We start from the raw sequence: 24,151 nt of genomic DNA, 5'->3' as shown, positions 1-24,151 counted from the left end.
CAAAATGCAGGTAGAAAAAATAGGGACCACATTTGGTGGGAAGGTAACAGCGTTCCATGCACCTTTGGCGTTTAGTCATGCTGGCCACATGACCATGGAGACATCTTTGGACAATGCTAGCTCTTCGGCTTTGAAATGGAGACAAGCACTGCTCCCTAGAATCGGGAACAACTAGCACATATGTGCAAGGGGAACCTTTACTTTTACCTGTCTTAGGTGAATGCCAGGATTTGTGTGTGACGGTTTCAAAAATACTGAATGAGTAATAGCTAGAAAAACAGCACAAAGCATGACAAGAGAAATTAGCAATTAGTACCATGCCTCCAATAAACCCTTGTTTTCTAAGTACTGCAGTACATACAAGAGAAAATATATTTTCCCAATTATTCCCCCAATTCTGTGTACGTAAAGGCTTAACAATAAGTTTCTAATTAGGAGCATATTTGTTTTGATTACTATTTATATTATTATTTATAACTGTATTCAGTCTTTATGTGAGGGCGAGGGGCTAATCGAGATCAAAATATTTGTTTTCTCTAAGCAACTCAATGTTCAAGGTTTACTGCCCTTGAGTGCATGTTTTTTAAAGGAAGTGGACTAAGTAAATCTGTTTTGTCCAGTTCTTCTGTAATCATACCTCCCTCCTACCTGAGCGACAAAGAGGAACATTTATTTTGAAGAATCTCCTGGAGCAAAACTGTGGAATCTTAAAATCACAGCAGAGTCTTTACACACAAGTCTGTTTTCCCCTGACTAGTTTGGTTATATCAGCAAAATTGTCTGTGACTAGTAATCAGCTGACTGTAGGCTGCCTGAAGTCTGAGTTTGCTGTGTAAAGCTATTGTGGGGAGCTTGAGTTTTGCCAGCACAAGTTTTGCTAGAAGAAATGCAATTTGTACAAGACAGATGATCATCTAGAAAGAGGGATTTAGGATAAATTGACAATGATTCCATTCAATTTTATTACAATATAGTTGACTTGATTTGCTTAGTTTAAAAAATAGCCTCTATTTATTTCAGATAGTCTGAATTTTTTTTCATATCTTTCAGGCAAGTAAGTGAAATTTTCAGGACTACTAATATGATCATGCACATACTGTAACTAGAAACCCTCTTCACTATAGCCTTAGCAATATTAAGGTAAAGGTAAATGTTCCCCTCCCACGTACATGCTAGTCATTCTTGACTCTAGGGGGCACTGCTCATCTCTGTTTCTAAGCCGAAGAGCCAGCGCTGTTTGATGATAATTCCATGGTCATATGGTCAGCATGACTAAATGCCAAAGGCACACAGAATGCTGTTACCTTCCCACCAAGGTGTTCCCTATTTTTCTACTTCTACTTACATGCTTTTGAACTGCTAGGTTGGCAGAAGCTGGGGTAAGTAACGGGAGCTCACTCTATTATGCGGCGCTAGGGATTCAAACTGCTGAACTCCCTAATCGACAAGCTTAGCCACCGCATCCCCTTTAGCAATATCACTCATTTGCATTTATCTGGTTCTTTTTAGGAAAAATAAACCAGACTACAACTTGCTTTATAACTTACGTTGACACCTTTGATTTATTTCATTTGTGGGCCAAAGGGAGTCTCTATTCCGTTTTGATCTTCCATATTTCTTAATTTTTAAAATACTTCATTATCTAATTTCCCCAATCTGAGTTCTTGATGTGTTTGGACTGCAGTATCCAGAAATCCCAATCTGAACAACACATCCAATCTGAACAACAGAGGAGATAAATTTGCCATAATACATATTTTATGGATTATATTCATGCATGCAACTCAATGCCTGGCCTGAAGAACAACAGCAGTATGTTGATAGCTGTGACTCTGCTGGCCTTTAAAAAGATCCATAACCGGCTCTGCTTGGTTATATTAACCATTCTGTGTTGATATATGCAGAGCTAATTTTGAGCCCCAGGCTACTAGTCAGTATGCATGCAGGTATATATTTGTGCATGTGTATGTGTGTGCTCTTGTTTTTCCCAAGCTTTTTATATGTATTTATTTGCTGTTTTTAAAGAGCGGCATGATGGCCTGTGGCAAGGATCCCTTACCCCCAGGTCGTGGTCCACTAACCGGCCCATGAGCCGTTTGGAATTGGGCCATGGAAGCATTAGGCGAGAACACATGTCCATGCATCCCCACTTGCACATGCTCCATTTGCGTGAGTGGCACGCATGCCTGCTGCTCATGTAAATAGAGCTGCATGCATGCTTACCTGCCCCTCACACAAAACATCTCCTCTCCCCCTCCCCACTAGTCTGCAAAACCAGAAAGGTTGGGGAACTCTGGCCTACGGTAAAGACGCTCGTCTCCCACTAGGAAGGTTGAGAGTTCAACCCTAGTTTGCAGCAGATATTTATCTGCTAGGGAGCAAAGGAAAAAAAAATCTGCTGTCAACTCCATGTGGTGTCAGGAAGGACATCCGGCCAGTAAACACTCAGCTCTTATCCAGTCACCCTTAACCAGAATTAAGAGATTATGGGGTCATAAAAAGGGAGGTTTTTTTATTTGCTGTTTTTTTAAAGTTGTTAACCACCCAATATGACTTGAATAAGATAAATTATTAAAACCAGCCCGCCAATATCCATGGGGAGGCAATTATAGCAGCAAAAAGTCTTACCCAACGAATGTACCTGTAAAGATGTCGACTCTGGGCCACATCTCTGCCAATTGCTGTTTAACTTCCAAAAGAAGTTTAGCACTAAGGGAAAGGTGCCAAGATATCCTATTCACAATCATGTGCTATTTTGTTTGAAAACAAAACATGGGGCGAGGGCCAAGATATTTCATTTTGGAATGCATTCTCAGCACATTTAACCTCATCCTCTCCCATTTCAAACTTGCCAGCCTTCAGAAGTGTTCCATTTCCTGTTGTAGTCAAACCTTTGATGCTTCGGATCTTTTTACAGAAAACAATATGCTTTCCTGTCACTGACATTCATGTGGGATGTTTTTTAGATAGTTTTGCTGATGTAAACAAATGGCTTGAAAAGCGTTACAAGAAATCGGGGCTCATCTTATAGTAATTCAGCGTTGTACACAATTTAGGCTGCAGTTTTCCAGCACTTGTATTCAGAAGGAAGTCCTGATCAGTTTAGTGTGACCAATTTCTGAGTCAACAAGTTAGGGATCAGGTTGGCTTACTTCACAAGAACATAATGATCAACTTGCTAATCACCAATCAGGGCAGTGGAAAAGCTTTGTTTACCAAGCCACGACTGGCAAAAACAAAGGTAAGCCTTTAAGGGGCACAAGGATTAAGTCCAGGCCTAATCTAAAAAATCTACAGAAAAAGAGTTTGCAGGATCATTTAAGTCATGCCATTTAAGTCTACTAAATTGTCATAGATCAATTCTTCATACTTTCTCAGGATTTCAATGTTTTGTGTACTCATTATATATACAGTACACAATGAATATACTCTCTTTAAAAAAATTCCCTGTTTAAAGAAGTTAGAGAAACCTTTACTGATTTGATAATTTCTTTGAAATAGACATGTATAAGATTGCATTGTCAAATCTTGAAACCGCCCTCAACTCCTGGACACATTTTCATTCTTTCTGAAAAGTGTTGCCATTGGAATTATTTCTTGTTCATATGGTCAGCATGACTAAATGCCAAAGGCACACAGAATGCTGTTACCTTCCCACCAAGGTGTTCCCTATTTTTCTACTTCTACTTACATGCTTTTGAACTGCTAGGTTGGCAGAAGCTGGGGTAAGTAACGGGAGCTCACTCTATTATGCGGCGCTAGGGATTCAAACTGCTGAACTCCCTAATCGACAAGCTTAGCCACCGCATCCCCTTTAGCAATATCACTCATTTGCATTTATCTGGTTCTTTTTAGGAAAAATAAACCAGACTACAACTTGCTTTATAACTTACGTTGACACCTTTGATTTATTTCATTTGTGGGCCAAAGGGAGTCTCTATTCCGTTTTGATCTTCCATATTTCTTAATTTTTAAAATACTTCATTATCTAATTTCCCCAATCTGAGTTCTTGATGTGTTTGGACTGCAGTATCCAGAAATCCCAATCTGAACAACACATCCAATCTGAACAACAGAGGAGATAAATTTGCCATAATACATATTTTATGGATTATATTCATGCATGCAACTCAATGCCTGGCCTGAAGAACAACAGCAGTATGTTGATAGCTGTGACTCTGCTGGCCTTTAAAAAGATCCATAACCGGCTCTGCTTGGTTATATTAACCATTCTGTGTTGATATATGCAGAGCTAATTTTGAGCCCCAGGCTACTAGTCAGTATGCATGCAGGTATATATTTGTGCATGTGTATGTGTGCTCTTGTTTTTCCCAAGCTTTTTATATGTATTTATTTGCTGTTTTTAAAGAGCGGCATGATGGCCTGTGGCAAGGATCCCTTACCCCCAGGTCGTGGTCCACTAACCGGCCCATGAGCCGTTTGGAATTGGGCCATGGAAGCATTAGGCGAGAACACATGTCCATGCATCCCCACTTGCACATGCTCCATTTGCGTGAGTGGCACGCATGCCTGCTGCTCATGTAAATAGAGCTGCATGCATGCTTACCTGCCCCTCACACAAAACATCTCCTCTCCCCCTCCCCACTAGTCTGCAAAACCAGAAAGGTTGGGGAACTCTGGCCTACGGTAAAGACGCTCGTCTCCCACTAGGAAGGTTGAGAGTTCAACCCTAGTTTGCAGCAGATATTTATCTGCTAGGGAGCAAAGGAAAAAAAAATCTGCTGTCAACTCCATGTGGTGTCAGGAAGGACATCCGGCCAGTAAACACTCAGCTCTTATCCAGTCACCCTTAACCAGAATTAAGAGATTATGGGGTCATAAAAAGGGAGGTTTTTTTATTTGCTGTTTTTTTAAAGTTGTTAACCACCCAATATGACTTGAATAAGATAAATTATTAAAACCAGCCCGCCAATATCCATGGGGAGGCAATTATAGCAGCAAAAAGTCTTACCCAACGAATGTACCTGTAAAGATGTCGACTCTGGGCCACATCTCTGCCAATTGCTGTTTAACTTCCAAAAGAAGTTTAGCACTAAGGGAAAGGTGCCAAGATATCCTATTCACAATCATGTGCTATTTTGTTTGAAAACAAAACATGGGGCGAGGGCCAAGATATTTCATTTTGGAATGCATTCTCAGCACATTTAACCTCATCCTCTCCCATTTCAAACTTGCCAGCCTTCAGAAGTGTTCCATTTCCTGTTGTAGTCAAACCTTTGATGCTTCGGATCTTTTTACAGAAAACAATATGCTTTCCTGTCACTGACATTCATGTGGGATGTTTTTTAGATAGTTTTGCTGATGTAAACAAATGGCTTGAAAAGCGTTACAAGAAATCGGGGCTCATCTTATAGTAATTCAGCGTTGTACACAATTTAGGCTGCAGTTTTCCAGCACTTGTATTCAGAAGGAAGTCCTGATCAGTTTAGTGTGACCAATTTCTGAGTCAACAAGTTAGGGATCAGGTTGGCTTACTTCACAAGAACATAATGATCAACTTGCTAATCACCAATCAGGGCAGTGGAAAAGCTTTGTTTACCAAGCCACGACTGGCAAAAACAAAGGTAAGCCTTTAAGGGGCACAAGGATTAAGTCCAGGCCTAATCTAAAAAATCTACAGAAAAAGAGTTTGCAGGATCATTTAAGTCATGCCATTTAAGTCTACTAAATTGTCATAGATCAATTCTTCATACTTTCTCAGGATTTCAATGTTTTGTGTACTCATTATATATACAGTACACAATGAATATACTCTCTTTAAAAAAATTCCCTGTTTAAAGAAGTTAGAGAAACCTTTACTGATTTGATAATTTCTTTGAAATAGACATGTATAAGATTGCATTGTCAAATCTTGAAACCGCCCTCAACTCCTGGACACATTTTCATTCTTTCTGAAAAGTGTTGCCATTGGAATTATTTCTTGTTCTGATACTTCAAGTCAATCTTGACTCTTGAAGACTACTTGCACAGACCAGTAATATTTTCTTGGCAATATTTTGTAAGCGATTTTGCCATAGCCAAGAGAGAATGACTGGATGTATATCACCCAGCTGGCTTTTGTGCCTAAACAGGAGTTGTTCTCAACGTCTCTTAGCCCCTGGTGCTGTGTTTTAAACCACCACAGTTAAACTAACTGGCTCTCTGTTTAGGGATGGCAAAGTGTGGCATTATAATTGCATCCATATTAGCTATTTTTGTCCCTGCCAATCTACTTTTGAAATCACCCATATCACTGGCAGGCAATTCTATGTTAAGTACTTTTCTACACTTGAGCAAAGAAACTCCAATGCAGCTAAATATTTCTGCTTGTATTTTGTTCACGTTTTCCCCAATTGGATATTGCTGGTTGTATAAAACAACCAAACAGAAGAGAGAATTTACTGAGATAAGGGGGAAAAGAGGAACATTTTATTTGCCTTTCTTTCAGGAAATGGCCTTGCTTGGAAAATAAAATCTGGTAAAAAAAACAAATTTAACCACCTAAAAAAATGACCGTTTCAACTGACTCAAAATGATAAAAAAGAAGTTTAATGCACAAATAAAACTCAAAAGCTCATAACAAAGATATTGAAATGTTCAGTATTTATTTCCGGGTGCTGTAACACTCTGTGCAAGTTGCAGTTTTAAAAAATAAAATAGCTGGCTGCAAGCTATCAATATTACAAGCTTGGGCTCATAAGCAACATTTACATTGAAAGTTTTAAAAAAGAAGGCTTCTCTTGCCATCAAGTAAACATCAGAGAGTTTCAAGGTAAAAAAAAAAAACAACTCAAATCACAACTTGGTTCTCAGAAGAAACTGATACAATCTATTATATTAAAAAACATGTGCAATTGTCAGTTCAAAATCCTTTCGGTGCCCAAAATACTTTGGTGGCCCCAGAATGTGCCAAAAGAGACCAACAAGCTGGAGACCTTAATTCCAGTGGTTCAATCTAAGATGGCTCTGGTTGTCCCAGGTGACACCTTTCTTTGCACAATTATACCAAAGGGTAACTAGCTGCTGTAGCTATTCCACAGTGGTTGCTTCGGTCTTTAGCCATGTATATATAGCCTTGGTCTCCCCATTTTTCACTCCAGCTGAAAGGAACAAGATAAGAGTGTGTTAGGAAACTTTCTACTCTGCCAAGATTCTTTTTGAGAAGATAACTTCTCAAAAGTTATCATGCAGCACTGTAACCTATACATCCAACATACCACCCTTTTAGAGAGGATAGTTAGTAATATTTTCTGACCGATCTATACACTCACTCTCTTTTCATTTGTTTTGCTAACATGTATATCTCCTGCCTTTCCTTCAGAAGTTCAAGGAAGCACACATAACATTCCCATGGATTGAAAACCCAGCTCTCCCCAGTGTCAGTTCAGCACCATAGCTACCATAGTACAGCTCTTTATAGATTTTAGTTATTTAAAAAGAATATAACAAAAACTGAATGCAGATCGTAGCTCAGATGACTGCATTCACCCATAAATCAGTTCACACATAAAACGGTTGTGAAACAACTTGGGTGAACAATAGAAATAAACTATGTTTTCAGTGTCTGACATTATCATTGAAAAGCAGTCATTAGCCTGTTGAGATTTGTTTAAAGCTAATGTTATGGTTTATATTGTTAATTACCAGAACTTTACAACTATTTGGCTTAGGACCCGGGTACTTACGAGACCGCCTGCTGTTACCGTATGCCTCCCACCGACCCGTACGCTCTCACAGAGAGGGTCTCCTCAGGGTGCCGTCCGCCAAACAATGTCGGCTGGCAGCCCCCAGGAGTAGGGCCTTCTCTGTGGGAGCATCGACGCTCTGGAATGAACTCCCCCCTGGCCTACGTCAAGTGCCTGATCTTCGGACCTTCCGTCGTGAGCTAAAAACGTATTTATTTACTCAAGCGGGACTGGCATAATAGTTTGATTTTATATTGGGGTTTTATTAATATTTTAAATTTTAAATTTATTTTTAACTATCAGCCGTTTAGTAATTGCTATATTTTAATTCCTTTTAATTGTATATATCTTGTATTTTATTTCTGGCTGTACACCGCCCTGAGTCCTTCGGGAGAAGGGCGATATAAAAATTTAATAAAATAAAATAAAATAAATAAAATAAAATAAACTATTTACATTAATACATGAATGGATTATACATGAATTTCCATCAGATCTAACAAGCAGGACCCCATAATGGAAGAGCTGGGGAAAAACAAGAGCACACACATACACATGCACAAATATATACACCTTCAGACTTAACTTTTCAGGATTCTACAATTGGTTGGAATGAAGGGAAAGGTAGTCCTTGTTTAGTGACCAATTGTTTAACAGCCTTTTGAAGTTACAACGACACTGAATAAGACTTACAGCCAGGCCTCAAAAACGCAGCCATTAGTTTTCTCATGGTCGCAATTTGGTGCTTGGAAACTTGCACATAACTTACAATGGTCACAGAATTCCATAGTTACATCACCATGCAACTTTCACTGCTGGCTTCCAACAAGCAAAGCCAACTGGGAAGCTGGCAGGAAGGCATGGTCATGTGATGTTATGCTTAACAACCACATGCAATGACCACAACTGCTATCCTAAATCAATGTAGTCATGTCACTTTTATGGCCATGGCACTTAGCAACAGATTTTCCGAATATGGTTAAGTGAGGACTATCTATGTTTAGAAAATGAAAGTGAAATACTTTGGCCACTTAATGAGAAGGACTCACTGGAGAAGAACCTAATGCTGGGAAAGATTGATGGAAAACCAAGAACGGGAAGACAGAGAATGAGGTGGCTGTACGGAGTCACTGAAGCAGCAGGCGTGAGCTTATATGGTCTCCAGAGGATGGTAGAGGACAGGAAGGCCTGGAGGAACATTGTCCATGGGGTCACAATGGGTCGGACACGACTACGCAACTAACAGCAACAACAATCTACATTTAACAACCTTACTGTTAGTAAGCCCCGCATTTGAAAGAGGGAATGCAGAGAAAAAAATTCCTAAATATTTTAAGCATACCTGTTTTTAACTATCCAATACTTCTTCTTGTTATCGTCATCTGTACCTTCATGGCCATAGCCAACAACAAGAACACCATGATCCAGTTCTTCACTATTGCACTGTGGTTCATAGTAAACACCTAGAATTAGAATTAGAACAGTTGGTTAGCTTCCAAAAATCAGTAACTTCTCTAGAAATAGATAAGTTCATACTAAGCCATTATGGATCTTCAATTTTGACTTAGCTTGACATTATCTACTTCTATGAAATGTCTGGACCAAGGTTGGTAAGATGTATGTCCCTGTAGGCTATCCTGCAGTCCAATCACCAAATGATATATTCAATAACGAAACTAGCAAGTTTATAGTTTTAGAGAAGTGTTTCTTCTAGTGAGCTTTTTCCAATTTATATGGTGTCCAACTTTTGCTTAAAATAATGAATGCCCAAACTAAATAGTCCCAGAGGAAGAAATAGGAACAAAACTTCAAAATCCATAATATACCATCTCACAAAGTACAATCTCCTTCCACCTAACTTGCAAAATTAGAGAAAAGAACTTTTTATTTTTAGGTAGATTTTGTCGAAGGCAGAACCATCACAAAATATATTTTACAAAAAGTTCAGCACAAACTTAAGCAAGCTTTGGCTCCTCTGTAATCAAAGCTCCTCTTAACATATGCAGATCTTTCTGGATAAGGGACTGTTAGCTCTTTCTGGATTTTGGAGAAGACCAAGAAGCACAGTGGTGCTCCACCTTGCTATTCTTTGCATGGCAGAAGAGACCCTTTCCTGATTGCTTGTCTACTGTAAAGCTTTGGGTGTCTACTGTAAAGCTCTATCCAATATATCCCTCCTCAATCCTGGAGAACAGTGTGTGTAATGGAGAAATAGGCACAAATAATAATTGCTAAGAAATCCAAGCCAAGTTGAATGGATTCCTCAATAGTTACTGTCAAGCAAATTATGGCGTGTGGTGATGCTTTTTCATTAAGAAAAAAGCAAACTGGAAATGTTCTGAACTCATGGATATGCTGGTGTTACTCCTAACATAATTAGCAATTCTTCACAGTAGTTACAAGGGACACACAATACTCTGTATACTTGTGCATGAACCATTTTGTACGGCTGCTTTTAGATAATTCACGCCTGAATTGAGGCATGCATGCTATGTGTGTGTATTTTGCTCCTATACCAAATGAATTGGAGGCTATTGAAGCGTTCTGGAATCTTCTTAGTTATTTCCCATTTCATGCATACCTCCAACACTTTATTCCATAGTTTCCCAAACCTAAGCCTTCCTGAACTGTAGGGCCACAACTCCAAGGAACAGTGACAATGATGGTTGAGACGGATGGAAATTTTAACCAGTGCATCTTGGGGACAGTAAACTAATAAATTCATTCAAGAGCCTATGTTTTCACAAATCCTCACCAGATTCATAGAACTGGAAAGAGGAATGGCTTGCATCAATAGCCACAGAGACTGGTCCTACTGCAGCCACTGCCTTCATCAAAGCTCTTTCCCGTCCTTCAGGAATGTCCACAAAGCCAGTATCATTAGCAGAGTTGTATTCAGGCTTATACAAGCAATCTTCTTCATCCTTAAAAGAAAAAAAATCAGTGCAGAGGTTAAGAGCCAAGCTCTATTTTTCAAGGTGTTAGCTAGTTCTGCTATAAAACAAAGAAAACAGATGTGCACAAAATGTCTATTTCACACACCCAGAAGAAAAAAGTTGCAAACATTGCAATTTTTCAAGCTATTTCATCTATAGAAGGCAAGAATTCAATAGATTAGGGATATAACAAACAAACTGAAGCAAAATTTATATTACAAATACCCATTTTGTGTTTAAAGCTATTATTTCACACTCAAAAGGGACTACTTGAACCAGAATGATTTAAACAGGGTTTTTTCCAAATGTAAAAAAAGGTCTTTTGAATTTGATGGTTTAAAATCAAGTGTTTTTACACCTAGCTCATTCAGACAAGTATATATGTATTCCATTTCTGAATTGCTCATAGGAAATACTTGAATATCCAAAGTCATGTAGCAGTCTGACTGTAGGCCAAAGCCAAACCTGTAATCAAGGCCCACACATTAATCACAATCCAGGGGCTGATCTATTCAATCAAGGCCTGAAACAGCAACCAGATTGAAAGTTAACCAAGGATCAACTTTTGCTTTTGGCTCAACATGGAACAATTGTAAAAATGAGCTGTTTCTCCCCCACCCACTTTCAATATGAATGGTTGTGAGGGAGTGAATCAAAGATTCAAAGGGCTAAAGAAGATTCTGGCTTTTCTTACCCTGAATGCAAGGATTCCAATTTGACCAGCCACTTTTTTTAACATGTAAAGAACAGAAAGGTGCAAAATGGTAGTTGAGATAACAGCTGGAGGACAGTTAGTAAGTATGGCTGAATATGGCTTCCTTTAGAACAGGGGTCTTCAACCTTGGCAACTTTAAGACTTGTGGACTTCAACTCCCAGAATTCTTCAGCCAGCTTTGCTGGCTGAGGAACTCTGGGAGTTGGAGTCCACAAGCTTTAAAGTTGCCAAGGTTGGAGACCCTGCTTTAGAACATGCCTTATGTCTTTGGGCTACCCATGATTAACATTAAGCCATATGAAGCTACCGATCTCTGGACTGCATAAATAAGAAAAGTCAATGAGTCCTAAAACAGATGAACCATCTTAGTTCATCTGCAGATATTAATATCCTATTATCATAGGATGCTATGGAGTTTTATTTCTTTCTGGTCATTTTCATACTGCATGGAATGTAAATACAAAATACAGTAAAACTAAGAAAAGACTACAGGAAATATACATATAAATTAGCTCATCTATAAATATAGCCTTGTCTTAATTTTCCATTGTGAATTTGAAATAGCCAGAAAGATTTTTGCGGTAGTTATTTTCTTTGCATGAGTAAGATGAACTGATTATATCACAACATAAACTTCCGGGAACAATCCAGTTTACCAAATGTTCTATTTTCCAAAACCAAGTAGAAAAACAAGTTCTATGTCCAACCTAAAGGAGTTACTACTGTATTTATCAACCATTTCAGTCATTCTGATTTGAAAATTGTTTCCAATCTGCCCTCTCCTATCTTTGGAAGAGCTTTATAGCTCCCACTGCTATAAAGTTCAAAACATTCTTAAAGATCCAGCTCATCTTGGGTACTCTTTTTTTGAATTATTACCATCGGGCAGATGGTACAAGACAATAAAAACAAGGACAAATAGGCTGAAAAACAGCTTCTATCCCAGGACAATAACCATATTGAACTCTACTGTATAGTGTAATATTAATGAAGTATCAGGAGTTTTCAATTCAATTGTATAGAATGTGAAGGATGTGTGTTTGTGTTTTATTTTTATAGTTTTCTTATGTATGATGTACACTGAAGGTGGCATTTAATTTCGTTCTACGAGGTGCAATGACAATAAAGTAAACTAAAATATAAGTCAAGAGGAACAGATATAATCCTGATTTTGAAAGCTTTGTTTTTCTGATCAATAATCTAAACAAAGGAACATGACTTGATTCAATATGACTCTTTACCTTTCCAATGTATGGATATGATTCCTCGGAGTCAATGCCATTGTTATCCTTGATGTACTGGAAAGCCTGGTCCATGAGTCCTCCATTACAGCCCTGGTTTCCTTCTGGCCCAGAACAGTCAACCAGATTTTGTTCACTCAAAGAAACCAGCTTGCCAGTTTTGCGGAAGTGCTGTCCTTCGAGAGAACCAGTTGCACTGAATGCCCAGCAAGATCCACATTGACCCTAAGGTGAAATGGAACATGCATTTATTTATTTATTTTTAAATTAAACATTTGTGATGTACTTCATTGTAACTTGTTGCTTTAGCAAGAAGTTGTCTCCTAGTTCTTGTTCTCTCGGTTCAGTTTGAGCTTTGCCTTCTTATCTCTACAATAGCTCCTATCTTCCAAATGTTGCTTCCGTTATTTTTGCTTATCAATTAACCTTTATTGCATGCAATTATTAAATCTCTTGCTATTTCAACTTCTGGATTCCTATCTATTTTCTATAATGGTGGATTCACACCACATTCTGGGTTTCTGTGTGGCTTAGTATATTAGAAATCCAGCCAGCAGAAGCTTATACGTTTCAATGCATTGTGCTAAGCCAGGAATTGGGTAATCAACCTTAGAGTTTTGTGTGATTCCAGCCTTTAACTTTGATCACAGAATCTACACAAAGACCAGTGTCAGCTTTGTAAGTAACAGAATTATAAAAGTGCATATTCAGCAAATTAGCTAGCAGTTTTTCAATGTTTTTATTTCCTGGCTGAGTAAGACTACACAAAGCAGTACATGAGAAAAAACACTACTATTCTCTCCATTCTCAGAGGCAAGACTGAATGAACAAACACTTCAATGATTCTTATTTCAGAAAGGGTGGAAAAGCCTCCACATGCTACAACTCATGAAGTGTTAACATCCTTGTGAAGTACATACTACTTTGGGATCTTGGCACAAGCAACTTGAAAAGCATTTGGCTTAGCTTCTGCTGGGTCAGGTCGATGATCTGCCTAAATGAACCTTTTTTGTATTCATCGTGCTATTCCAGATGACTTCATGAAGCTTGTCAACATAGGTGGGACCGGGATAGGTCTCTTCCATGATTGCACCCTAACAGTTTGCATTTAGATACACTGCCTACGATTCAGGAGGTATTTATTATACAGGTATCATGACTAAAAGTCACTGAAAACTTGAAATTCCATATATTTTTAAAATTGTTTACACTGGTGGAGCAATTCCACAATACTCTGTATTGTTCAAATACTTCTTTGTATCATATCACAATGTGAAAAAAGGAAAAATATTTCTCTGAGTTGCCTGTATTATCATTATATACCTCTGCACTGTCTTCTTTTTATCATAATACACTTCCAATTGCTCTATATTCTGTTGTAGAACTGGTCCAGTTCCTCATTTCAATTATTTTTTTCTCCCTACTCTTCTAGGTGTAGAACATCTGTTCAGAATATTATTTCCAAGGGCTATCATAAATTTTACTCTAATTACCTTAAGGCAATTAAAATAAGGAACATACCTGATCCTTTACTGGTGTCACGTAACCCTTCTCCCTCCAGTCAACTGATTTCGGAACCTCCAAGTAGTTTGGCTCAAGAAATTGTGATCCTCTATATTTCTTTTGAGATGCAGATTGTTTAAAGCCATTCATCACTTGCCTAAATTCTTCATTAGTCTGAAGAAAGAGGAGATTAATCAGTGTAACATGCAAACAATTACTCAAGAAAAACAAACTTGCAATTTTGGCCATTCATCATACCATGTCTCCAAAATGATTCATTCCTAGTCTGTAACTGTGTTTGCCTAGACTGTGCTCCAGATTGTGCAATTCAATCATTTTCAGATTCTTCTCCCAGATCATCCTCCTCCAGCCTTCTTCCTTCTATGAATGAGGAACAAAATATGCAGAATTTTATTGCTAGGATTTTCTAGTAAGTGTATTAATTTAATTTGGAAATTACATCAAATCAAGATGCTGTTCTTTTACTTTTATATCTCTAATATTCTACTCTATTTTCAAAAGGGAATCCATTTATCAATTTAAATTATTGCAGAAACTTTGCTTCAAAACTATAATTATCTCAACCCACATTTTGATAATTTAGCCCAGACCTCAAATCACCATATTTTTTAAAATGTATTTGTAATGGTGCCTAATTAACGATTTCTAATCCCTGACTCTTTTTGCAAGAAAGACATGTTTTATACCTAGAAGAGGCTCACCTCATGATACGTCTTGCTGTGCCAATTTTTCCAGCTCAACCAGTGATTGTCTAAAGCAGGATCTAAACCTGGAGCAGCAAAGGCGACCCCGAAACTTAGGGCCAAAATGCACAGATAGATCTTCATCATGAAATGTCTAAAAAGAGTGTGAAAAAATTGTCCAATTAGAAAACGAAGATTTCCCCTACATGAGATGAGAATAAACATGCAAGCTCTCTTCCATCATCCTGATAGAGACAGGCATTAATTTGTGCCAAAGCAGAATAGCTTAGTATAGTTTGTGAACACAGCCGCAAAGGAGCTACTGCTTGTACTCATGAATGTGAAAGCAAACAATGACTATGAAAATTTAGTTGAAATGCCGCTGGCTCCCATATTGTATCAGTAATTTGATTTTATGTAGATACTTTGCAATTTGACAACAACAACAAATTAAGAGCAGTAATACATAAAGCAACTTGTTTATTGACTGGTTTTAATTCTTGTACAGCACCTATCATCATTGCTATGACTTGAGTGGCAGTAATAAACAAGAAAACTATATTTTAAAAAATCCCCAACGATGAATCACGTTTAGCTGAAATATTATTAATGCGTATCTACTCAAAATGATATACTCATTATTGTAATGCTCAAAGGTAAGTTCTGAGGGGAGGGATCAAAATTTTATCCTTTCAGCCACTCCATAAGAAAGTTACTGTGGAAGATCATTGGCTCACAGGCTACTCAAAGTGAGGAAGAGTCAAATGACACTTTTAAATCAGTTACATATTTTGTTTGTGGAATAAAAGTGGATCAAGGAAGTGATCCTCCTTAAATTCCTCACAATTGTCATTCCACTGCCAAAAAGTAAAGATAAAATCTCTTTCAGGTGTGACTTGATTCCTGTGGCCTACAGGGACACATCCATATGGAGGTGTTTTGCCAACAAAATAGGACTACTTTCTTCTGGTTTGTTTTTTTCAGATTCATATAGCTGCCCATGTCACAAAACAAATGACTCCGGGCTGTGTTCAACAAAGCTAAAAAAAAACCCAATAATTAATATAAATAACAATTATTAGAAAGTGTTGAAACTATAGAAACAAAGCTAAAAAAAAGAAACAATGGGTGAGGAAATGTTAATAAACATGGAGCCACCTCACTCATTCACCAGTTCCCTGAGGTCCTCAGAACTAATGGCATAACCTGTTCTGGAGGGATTTTTCAGAAAGTCAAACACGATTCTCTCCAGCCTGGCTCACCTCAGGGGAAGTTATGTTTGTTTTCTACTTCCTAGTCAACAGTCTCCCATCCAAGCATTAACCAGATTCAACTCTGCTTAGCTCTTCAAGATAGGTAATAGAATAGAATTTTATTGGCCAAGTGTGATTGGACACACAAGGAATTTGTCTTGGTGCATATGCTCTCAGTGTACATAAAAGAAAAGGTACCTTCATACAATACTTACAACACTTAATGATAGTCATAGGGTAAAATGTAACACAATGATACAACACTTAATGATAGTCATAGGCTACAATTAAGTGATCAGGAAACAATCAATATCAGTATAAATCATAAGGATACAAGCAACAAAGTTACAGTCATAAGTGGAAGGAGATGGGTGATGGGAACGGTGAGAAGATTAATAGTAATTGTAATGATCCACTAAAAAACAGGGATATTTTAGTAGCAAACTCTTGCTCTTTTCAGAGCAACAAATTCAAGTTACTACTCAAGTAGTTAAAGAAGATTAGAATTCTCTTTCCCTTGGGCTACTGTACTTTCTGTACAATAAGAAAAGTGTATTGTTAGCTATATTTTTAGAGCTATGTCTTGGCTTTGAAACCTAGGTTGAGTGTGTGTAGCAATATAGCTGAATGAACAGAGGGAAAATGTGTTTTGATACACTCCCCCCAAATTTAAATAACAGGGGTAAGAATACAATTAACCTGCTTTCCTTTGTTCCCTATTTGATGTAATACTATATTCCTTAACATTGGAAAGAGATGGAGACAGAAAAGGAGAACTAAAACATTAGCATGAGACTTGGGAACTAAAGTGATTCAGGCAACCACAGATCATATACTGCCAGCACTGCTTTTCATTTATCCCCCATTTGCCTTTCTTTCAACATCCTTTACTTCAGTCAGTCGGAGAAATCAAACAGTGCTAACTAATAGATACCGGTCAATTTGACAGATGTAGCAAAACCAGGCAATTCAGAATGCAATTACACAATAGATGGGACTACAGGTAGACCTCGATTTACGACCGCAACTATCCCCAAAATTGATGTTGCTAAGTGAGACCTTTGTTAACTGAGCTTTGCCGCATTTTACAACAACATTTCTCGCCACAGTTGTTCAGTGAAATCCTGCAGTCAATAAGTTAGAAAGACGGTTGTTAAGCAAACCGGGCTTCCCCGTTGGCTTGTCAGAGGGTCACAAAAGGGATCAGATGACCCTGGGAGGCTGCAACAGTCATAAAGTGCGAACTAGTTTGCCAAGCATCTGTATTTTGATCCCATGAACATGGGGATGCTGCAAAGGTTGTGACCATGAAAAAATGGCAAACAAGTCCCTTTTTTTCAGCGCCCGTGTAATTTTTGAACTGTCACTAAATGAACTGTTGTAAATTGAGGACAACCTGTATACCAGTACCGACTAGATCAGGGGTCTCCAACCTTGGCAACTTTAAGACTTGTGGACTTCAACTTTGCTGGCTGAGGAATTCTGGGAGTTGAAATCCACAAGTCTTAAAAGTTGCCAAGGTTGGAGACCCCTGGCCTAGATCCGGGGTTTCCAACCTTTAAGCCTGGAGGACTTCAACTCCCAGAATTCCAGCTTTGCTGGCTGGGGAATTCTGGGAGTTGAAGTCCACCAGGCTTAAAGTCGCCAAGGTTGGAAACCCCTGATCTAGATTATTCGTCCAGCCTTTTTTGCTCCATGCACCCTTCCCACCGGACGGATCGCTTCTCTTCCTTCTTGTTACCAGCGGGGGAAGACAGGAAACCTTGTAGCGATTCCCCCAGATTGCCGATACGATCCGCAACCCCCTTTTTTTCTTTTTTGCAAAGGGCCAGAGAGAGAAGTCCTCGTGAAGTTGCATTAAATCATCCTCATCCTGCCACATCCCGGGAATCACTTCCGCCGGCCTGACTGTAAGGCGCGGGGGGGGGGAATGGATGCGGGGGGGCTTCCTCCTGGGACTCTGAGGGAGGGGGGGCGCTTGCAGCCACGTGACCTGTCTCCAGTAAACAACGATATCCTCCCTTTTCCAGGCGCCGCCAGGCTAGGCGAGAGAGACAGAAAAAAGGCCCGGGAATATTGCAAGATACGAGGCGGGGGGGGAGAGAAGGAGGAGGCAAGCGTGAGGGGGGGGGGACCCTTCCAGGAAAAGACCGGGAAGCAAGCCCAGGTTCGAGGGGAAAAAGGCAAAGCAGTGGAGGGGGGGGGCGGAAAGGGAGTCGCCAAAAATGAGCCAGGATGACGCAGGACAGGCACATTCCTCTACGCCCGGGACTCACGCCAATCTCTTTTTAAGCTTTCGTAAACAGCGACCAAAAAAAAAAACAAAACACCAAAACAGGCGCGCCCTCGTTGCCCTCGTAATGGTGAGAAAGCAAATCGTTCGAGCCGGGTCCCGGCAGCCGAAGAACAAAAAGAAGCTTTTTGCTCAATGGTCCTCCCCGCTCCCCGAGCCCAAGGCAACGACAGCCGATCAGCAGCGTTTTGTTGTTGTTGTTTTTCTTTCTGCGACGGAGGGTGGGGGGGGGGGAGAAGAAAAGGCTCCAAAGCACAGAGAGAGAGGGAGAGTTTAACCCAGTCGTAGACCCACCCAGGCTCCCCCCGAACATTTTACTTCACTGGAATCGATGCGGATCTTCCCGCTTCTAAGCGATGGATAATCGATCATTGATCGTCGTCCCCCCCTTTTTTTTTCTTCTTCTTTTTATAAACAACTCAAGGCGGCAAGTGGTTTATAAATCCCACTTCGATTCTCCCCCCCCAATCTCCATCCCGTGAGTTGGACACACACACACACATAAGAATGACCCAAAGTCACCCAGCCGGCTTTGATGCTTAAAAGATTCCCGGTGCCAAAAAGGCCGAGAGATGAAAACATTGTAAAAGAAATGAAGACCGACCGACGCCCTCTGGCACCCCCAATTTCATACCCCAATTCCGCGGTCCAGGACCAAGAATTCAGACGCGCCGCTGAAGACGGTCTCTCGCTCTCTTCCCTTTTCCCCCCAGAAAGGTTGGAAACCCCTCGCCGGCTACAAATACCGGCCTTACCTGTAACAGCGACCAAGAACCCCTCTTCGCTCCTTCTGACTGTCTCCGGGCCGGGGTCTTCGCTCTAAGTCTGCTCAGCCTGAAGCGGCCCGGCCCCCTTCTGGCGCGCGGATTGGCTACCAAGGCCCGAGGGCGGAGCCAGGGCTAATCCTCGAAAAAGCATGACTCCCGATCCCGTGATGCCCAGAGGTACTCAGACCTGTTGGGGATGTGGGGGAGGGAGGGGGGGGAAAAGAAAAGAGATGCTGGGACGTGACGGGTGTGGGGTGGGAAGCTTTGGTGTCTTGTGGAGAGGTAAAAAAAAAATCAGCTGAAGAGGCGGTGTCTCCAACTCAACAGCTGAATCTCTGCGCTCCCTTATTGAAAACTTAAAACGATGCAAGCTGACCTTGCATTGCAAATGATGGAAAACGTCTCATTCCCCCCTCCCTCTCCCCCACCCTAATGTTCAGACCATTTCTTCCCCGAGGCCTAGAGATGCTGCTAATTAAGGAGCTCCCTTTTCAAGCCCTTGGTTTCCTAAAGCTGGGGTGGGTGGGAAGAGACTTGGGAATCCTAAGAATTTTTTACCGGCCCGCAAGGCTTTTCGCTTCTACATTCGTCTTTTTATGATCAGATCAAAGGATTATCTCTTTACAAACCGGGCTTCTTTCCTCTTAGTTTCTGGCTCTGGAAGGGTCCACTCCGACTATACAAATTCTGTGCCTGTTAGGGCCTCTCTGATGCCAGTGGCAACCTCTGATCATAAATTCTATAATGCAGAATTTTTTTTAATGTGGAAACAGTGATGAAATACAATTTTTTTACTACCAGTTCTGTGGGCGTGGCTTGGTGGGCGTGGCAGGGAAAGGATACTGCAAAATATCCATTCCCACCCTACTCCAGGGCAAGGATACTGCAAAATCCCATTCCCACCCCACTTTAGGGGAAGGATATTGAAAAATCTCCATTCCCTCTCCACTCTGGGGCCAGCCAGAGGTGGTATTTGCAGTTCCCCGAACTGCTCAAAATTTCCGCTACCGGTTCTCCAGAACCTGTCAGAACCTGCTAGATTTCACCCCTGTGTGGAAGACTGTGGGTCATTTATTAAGATGGGAAGAAATATGTTGAGTTGTGGTCCCCCCTCCCACCCTTGAAAGCTACTTCATATGTTCTTACAGAGTTTCCAGGCTCTGGGTCTGATCCCTTTTGGGCCCAGCTCATTACCCGCCCTGGACTCATTGAGATGAGCCATTAAAACCTGTCTCTGATCCCAGGCCTTGAATTACATGGAATGATGGTCCCTTTGTATAATGGTCCCTGTTTTTTTTAAAGCAGGTTTTTTCCCCCCAGACTCTGTAATGGTATATTTTGAGTTTTTTCCCCTGTAATTTGAGTGGTGGTTATACATTTCATAAACTAAATATGCAGGAACAAAATGTGGTTAATCTAAAAAAGCACCATAATACATTTTGCTACCTGAGATTAAAATCACGATCATGCCTTTTTCCAAGATAAGCCTGGATTTGCACAGTACGCTAAGCTTTAATGTAGTGTTTAGTTTGAGGCTACCGAGTTTTGCAAACCCAGCCAACAGTAGTTCATGCCAGCTATGTAAAACTACCCATTCTCAAACTGATGGCTGTAAGGTTACAGTACTGAACCTACTCCTGAGTGGACATTGTGCTGTAATTTTGCAGTCCAATTTGCTTTTTACAGTTTTGTTTTTGACCGAGTACATCATGTCACAGAGCCCAGCTGTGCGTAGAAGCATGGAAGACTAGCAAGCACTTTCCATCATATCAGTGCTTTGAATATTTAAGTGTTTTTTTAAAAAAAAAACAATGCTCTTTAAATGGCACTGAAAATGGAAAAGGAATATCTGCATATTGCCTGTTTTTAAACTGGAGTCTTCATGTTAAAACCAGTCTGACAACATTCACATTAGCCTGTCTGATGTAATGGTCAGAATGACTGGAAGCTTAGGATTCAAGTCAGTTGTGAAGTTTGCTGGGTGAAAAAGCAAGCAGTCATTTTTTTCAATGTAGCCTACACGTAGTCCTTGATTTACAACAGTTCATTTAGTGACCGTTCAAAGTTACGATGGCACTGAAAAAAGTGACATGACCATTTTTCACACTTATGACCGTTGCAGCATCCCTATGGTCACATGATCAGACTCTTGCTAACTGACTTGTATTTATGATGCTTGCAGGGTTCCAGAGCCGTGTGTTCCACTTTTGTGAACTTTAAGTAAAGTCAATGGGGAAGCCAGATTCACTTAACCAACTATGTTACTAATTTAACATCTGCAGTGATTCACTTAATAACTGTGGCAAGAAAAGCCATAAAATGGGGAAAACTCACTTAACAAATGTCTCACTTAGCAACAGAAATTTTAGGCTCAATTGTGGTCATAAGTAGAGAACTACCTGTACTTCACTGGGCTGTTTTAAGGATAAACAGTAGAGGGGGAACAATTTAGGTCATCTTGTGGTTCTTGGAGAAAAGATGAGCCATAAATAAAAACAATAAATTATAAAACACATGGAATATAAGTGACCTTGGTAGATTAAAATTTGAGGATTGTATAATGTTTTAAACTGTCTATTCCACGGTTCTCTACTAATCAGTGTAGGGATTTTTATTGAATAATTGCATTCTTATTTGGTGTTTTAAATGATTTAATGGACAAGTTACGAGCTCAATTACAGAACAAATTTCAATTTTTCTATCCATTGAATAACAGTCCATTTAATAAATAATAGTTTATCCCATAATTCTTTCAATTTCAGGTTAACAAAGATTATAGAGTAAATTAGTTGTACTCTTAAATTTGTCAGTGTTAAATCAATGAGTTGTTCATAATCACCTGATCCAGGAAATCATGTGAGAGTTTTAGCTGATTTTAGGGATGATTGAATTTGCCATGTATAAATTAGTTTAAAGAGATTAAATACAAATCTTTTTTTAAGTTAAAGAATAGGTAATAGTTGAAGAATAGGTAATTGTTAAAAGAATAGGTAATCTTACTTTACAGATAGCTCTGTGGTTTAGGAACTGATACTATTTAACTCTTTAACAATTTAGATATTTTTTGCACCTAGAATCAAAGATTCTTTGAAAAAGTTATTTGTGTATATGTTTCTACAGGAGTGCTAAAAATAATAAAAACAATTGCCAGTCTCATTGTTTTGAAAATCCAAAAAGACACTTGGGGGTGATTAGGAGCTTTGACTGATATTTATTTTCATGGAAAAAAAAACAGCTCCCAATATGGACAAATATATGTTATGACTAAGACTTTCTGCCCTCCTACCTGGAAGTTGATTTTAGTGTATATCAGTTTTTAAAAAATCCTTAAATTGGATTTTCTTCCCCTCCTCCATATTATTCAGAAATAGAAGTCAGCTTCTTGTTTTACCTTGTATAAATCATTTTTTGCATCTTGTGGTTCTTGGAGAAAAGATGAGCCATAATAAAAACAATTGCCAGTCTCATTGTTTTGAAAATCCAAAAAGACACTTGGGGGTGATTAGGAGCTTTGATTGACATTTTGTAGAGGTCCAAAATCTATGGTGAGTGTATTGTTATGCAAAGTGAGTAGAAACAGTTCTCTATGCAGAGACAGTTTTCTTTGTACATTACAGTACTTAAGACTAGTTTAGCTTGTTACATTATAGTTTTAATGTGCTTTCTAGTTCAGAGCAATGTGAAACTGTAATTCCAATTTCTAACAAAGTCAAGATGACTCTGAAAACTACAAAAACGGATTTGACACCCCTGGGCTTCAGTCTAAAAGGATGGAGGAATTAGCACCATGGTTTGGTCATAAGTAGAGAACTACCTGTACTTCACTGGGCTGTTTTAAGGATAAACAATAGAGGGGAACAATTTAGGTCATCTTGTGGTAGAATTACAAAAAAATCACAGTGATTTGCTTCTATCCAGAATGCAGTTTCTTTCCTAAGAACCCAGCGTAGAATTGGGCTTCATGTTAACAGATTCATTGGTATTAAATTGAAATTACTTTCAACTAAATGTGCCTAGCATATTCTGAAGTGATTTCTTTACAGTATTAACTGGTAGTTCTAAGCAGCAGTGACTTCTAGGTAGAATAGAATAGAATATTTTATTGGCCAAGTGTGATTGGACACACAAGGAATTTGTCTTGGTGCATATGCAGTGAGATGCATTAAGCATTTAAAGTTACATGCATTGATTATATTACTGAATTGATAGTCACAAACTTTATCCACTTTACCTTGCCATATGTTAATGTAAAGATAATATAGTAAAGACTGATATTTTGTAGATGTCCAAAATCTATGGTGAGTGTATTGTTATGCAAAGTGAGTAGAAACAGTTCTATATACAGAGACAGTTTTCTTTGTACATACAGTACTTAAGACTAGTTTAACTTGTTACATTATAGTTTTAATGTGCTTTCTAGTTCAGAGCAATGTGAAACTATAATTCCAATTTCTAACAAAGTCAAGATGACTCTGAAAACTACAAAAACGGATTTGACACCCCTGGGCTTCAGTCTAAAAAGATGGAGGAATTAGCACCATGGTTTGGTCATAAGTGTACACATATTCATTCCTAAGGATTATAACCCCAATTCAAAATGTCCTGCTTGGTTCTTTTCCAGTAACAAAGAAAATTCCACATGAGATTGGTTCATGGTTCATTTGTTCCTGTGTTTGTTTTCCTGTGGGCTCTCCTCATTCAAGATATGTACAACAAGAAATAAAATTCAGAGTTATAGGCGGTGAAGAAAAAGGCAGGTACTCTCTAATCATATAAGCTCACATCTGACTTTGCATTTTTACTAACTGTAGTCAGCTGATAAGGCAGTAAATTGCTGAGTAATTAAAAGCAAGGAAAAGCTATTGCCATTAAAAGATAAAATATCACTTGAGCTTAAAATCTAGTGAAGATGTGGACATAACCAACTGGTTTTCTAATGTTCTTCTGGATGATCTTCACCATGTTCAAGGGTTCTTTTGTTTATAAAGTTTTTTATTTTAAACACATTAAAACGAAAGACAAGACATACAACATTTATATACATTATCACTGTT

General features: G+C 39.1%; 1 protein-coding gene across 2 annotated transcripts; it reads right to left on the bottom strand.

Annotated features, from left to right (window-relative positions):
* Positions 1–6,584: 6,584 nt before the first annotated feature.
* CTSL (cathepsin L) lies at positions 6,585–19,213 on the bottom strand. 2 transcript variants are annotated; one of them, XM_058168564.1, is made up of 8 exons: positions 19,086–19,213; positions 14,803–14,938; positions 14,339–14,461; positions 14,099–14,254; positions 12,578–12,802; positions 10,441–10,609; positions 9,028–9,148; positions 6,585–7,100 (listed from the first exon to the last, which is right to left on the bottom strand). In XM_058168564.1, exons 2-8 carry the CDS (start codon positions 14,929–14,931, stop codon positions 7,001–7,003), a joined length of 1,023 nt encoding a protein of 340 aa, XP_058024547.1. In that variant the 5' UTR covers positions 14,932–14,938; positions 19,086–19,213; the 3' UTR covers positions 6,585–7,000. The 2 variants fall into 2 exon arrangements, with proteins under 2 accessions (XP_058024547.1, XP_058024548.1); XM_058168565.1 differs by having other exon boundaries at positions 18,965–19,099.
* Between the last annotated feature and the right edge of the window lie 4,938 nt (positions 19,214–24,151).

Source organism: Ahaetulla prasina, chromosome 2 (assembly GCF_028640845.1).
Source record: "Ahaetulla prasina isolate Xishuangbanna chromosome 2, ASM2864084v1, whole genome shotgun sequence".
NCBI classification, from domain to species: domain Eukaryota; kingdom Metazoa; phylum Chordata; class Lepidosauria; order Squamata; family Colubridae; genus Ahaetulla; species Ahaetulla prasina.
Note: the sequence above shows the minus strand (reverse complement) of the source record. Positions and strands in the feature narration are given on the sequence as shown.

Excerpts from the sequence above, each read along its gene's own strand:
- CTSL (XM_058168564.1), bottom strand. The coding sequence starts at position 14,931 with ATGATGAAGATCTATCTGTGCATTTTGGCCCTAAGTTTCGGGGTCGCC. Across the intron at positions 14,462-14,802 it reads ACAGCAAGACGTATCATGAG|AAGGAAGAAGGCTGGAGGAG; the intron begins GTGAGCCTCTTC and ends CCTCATTCATAG. Across the intron at positions 12,803-14,098 it reads TGACACCAGTAAAGGATCAG|GGTCAATGTGGATCTTGCTG; the intron begins GTATGTTCCTTA and ends ATTTCACCTTAG.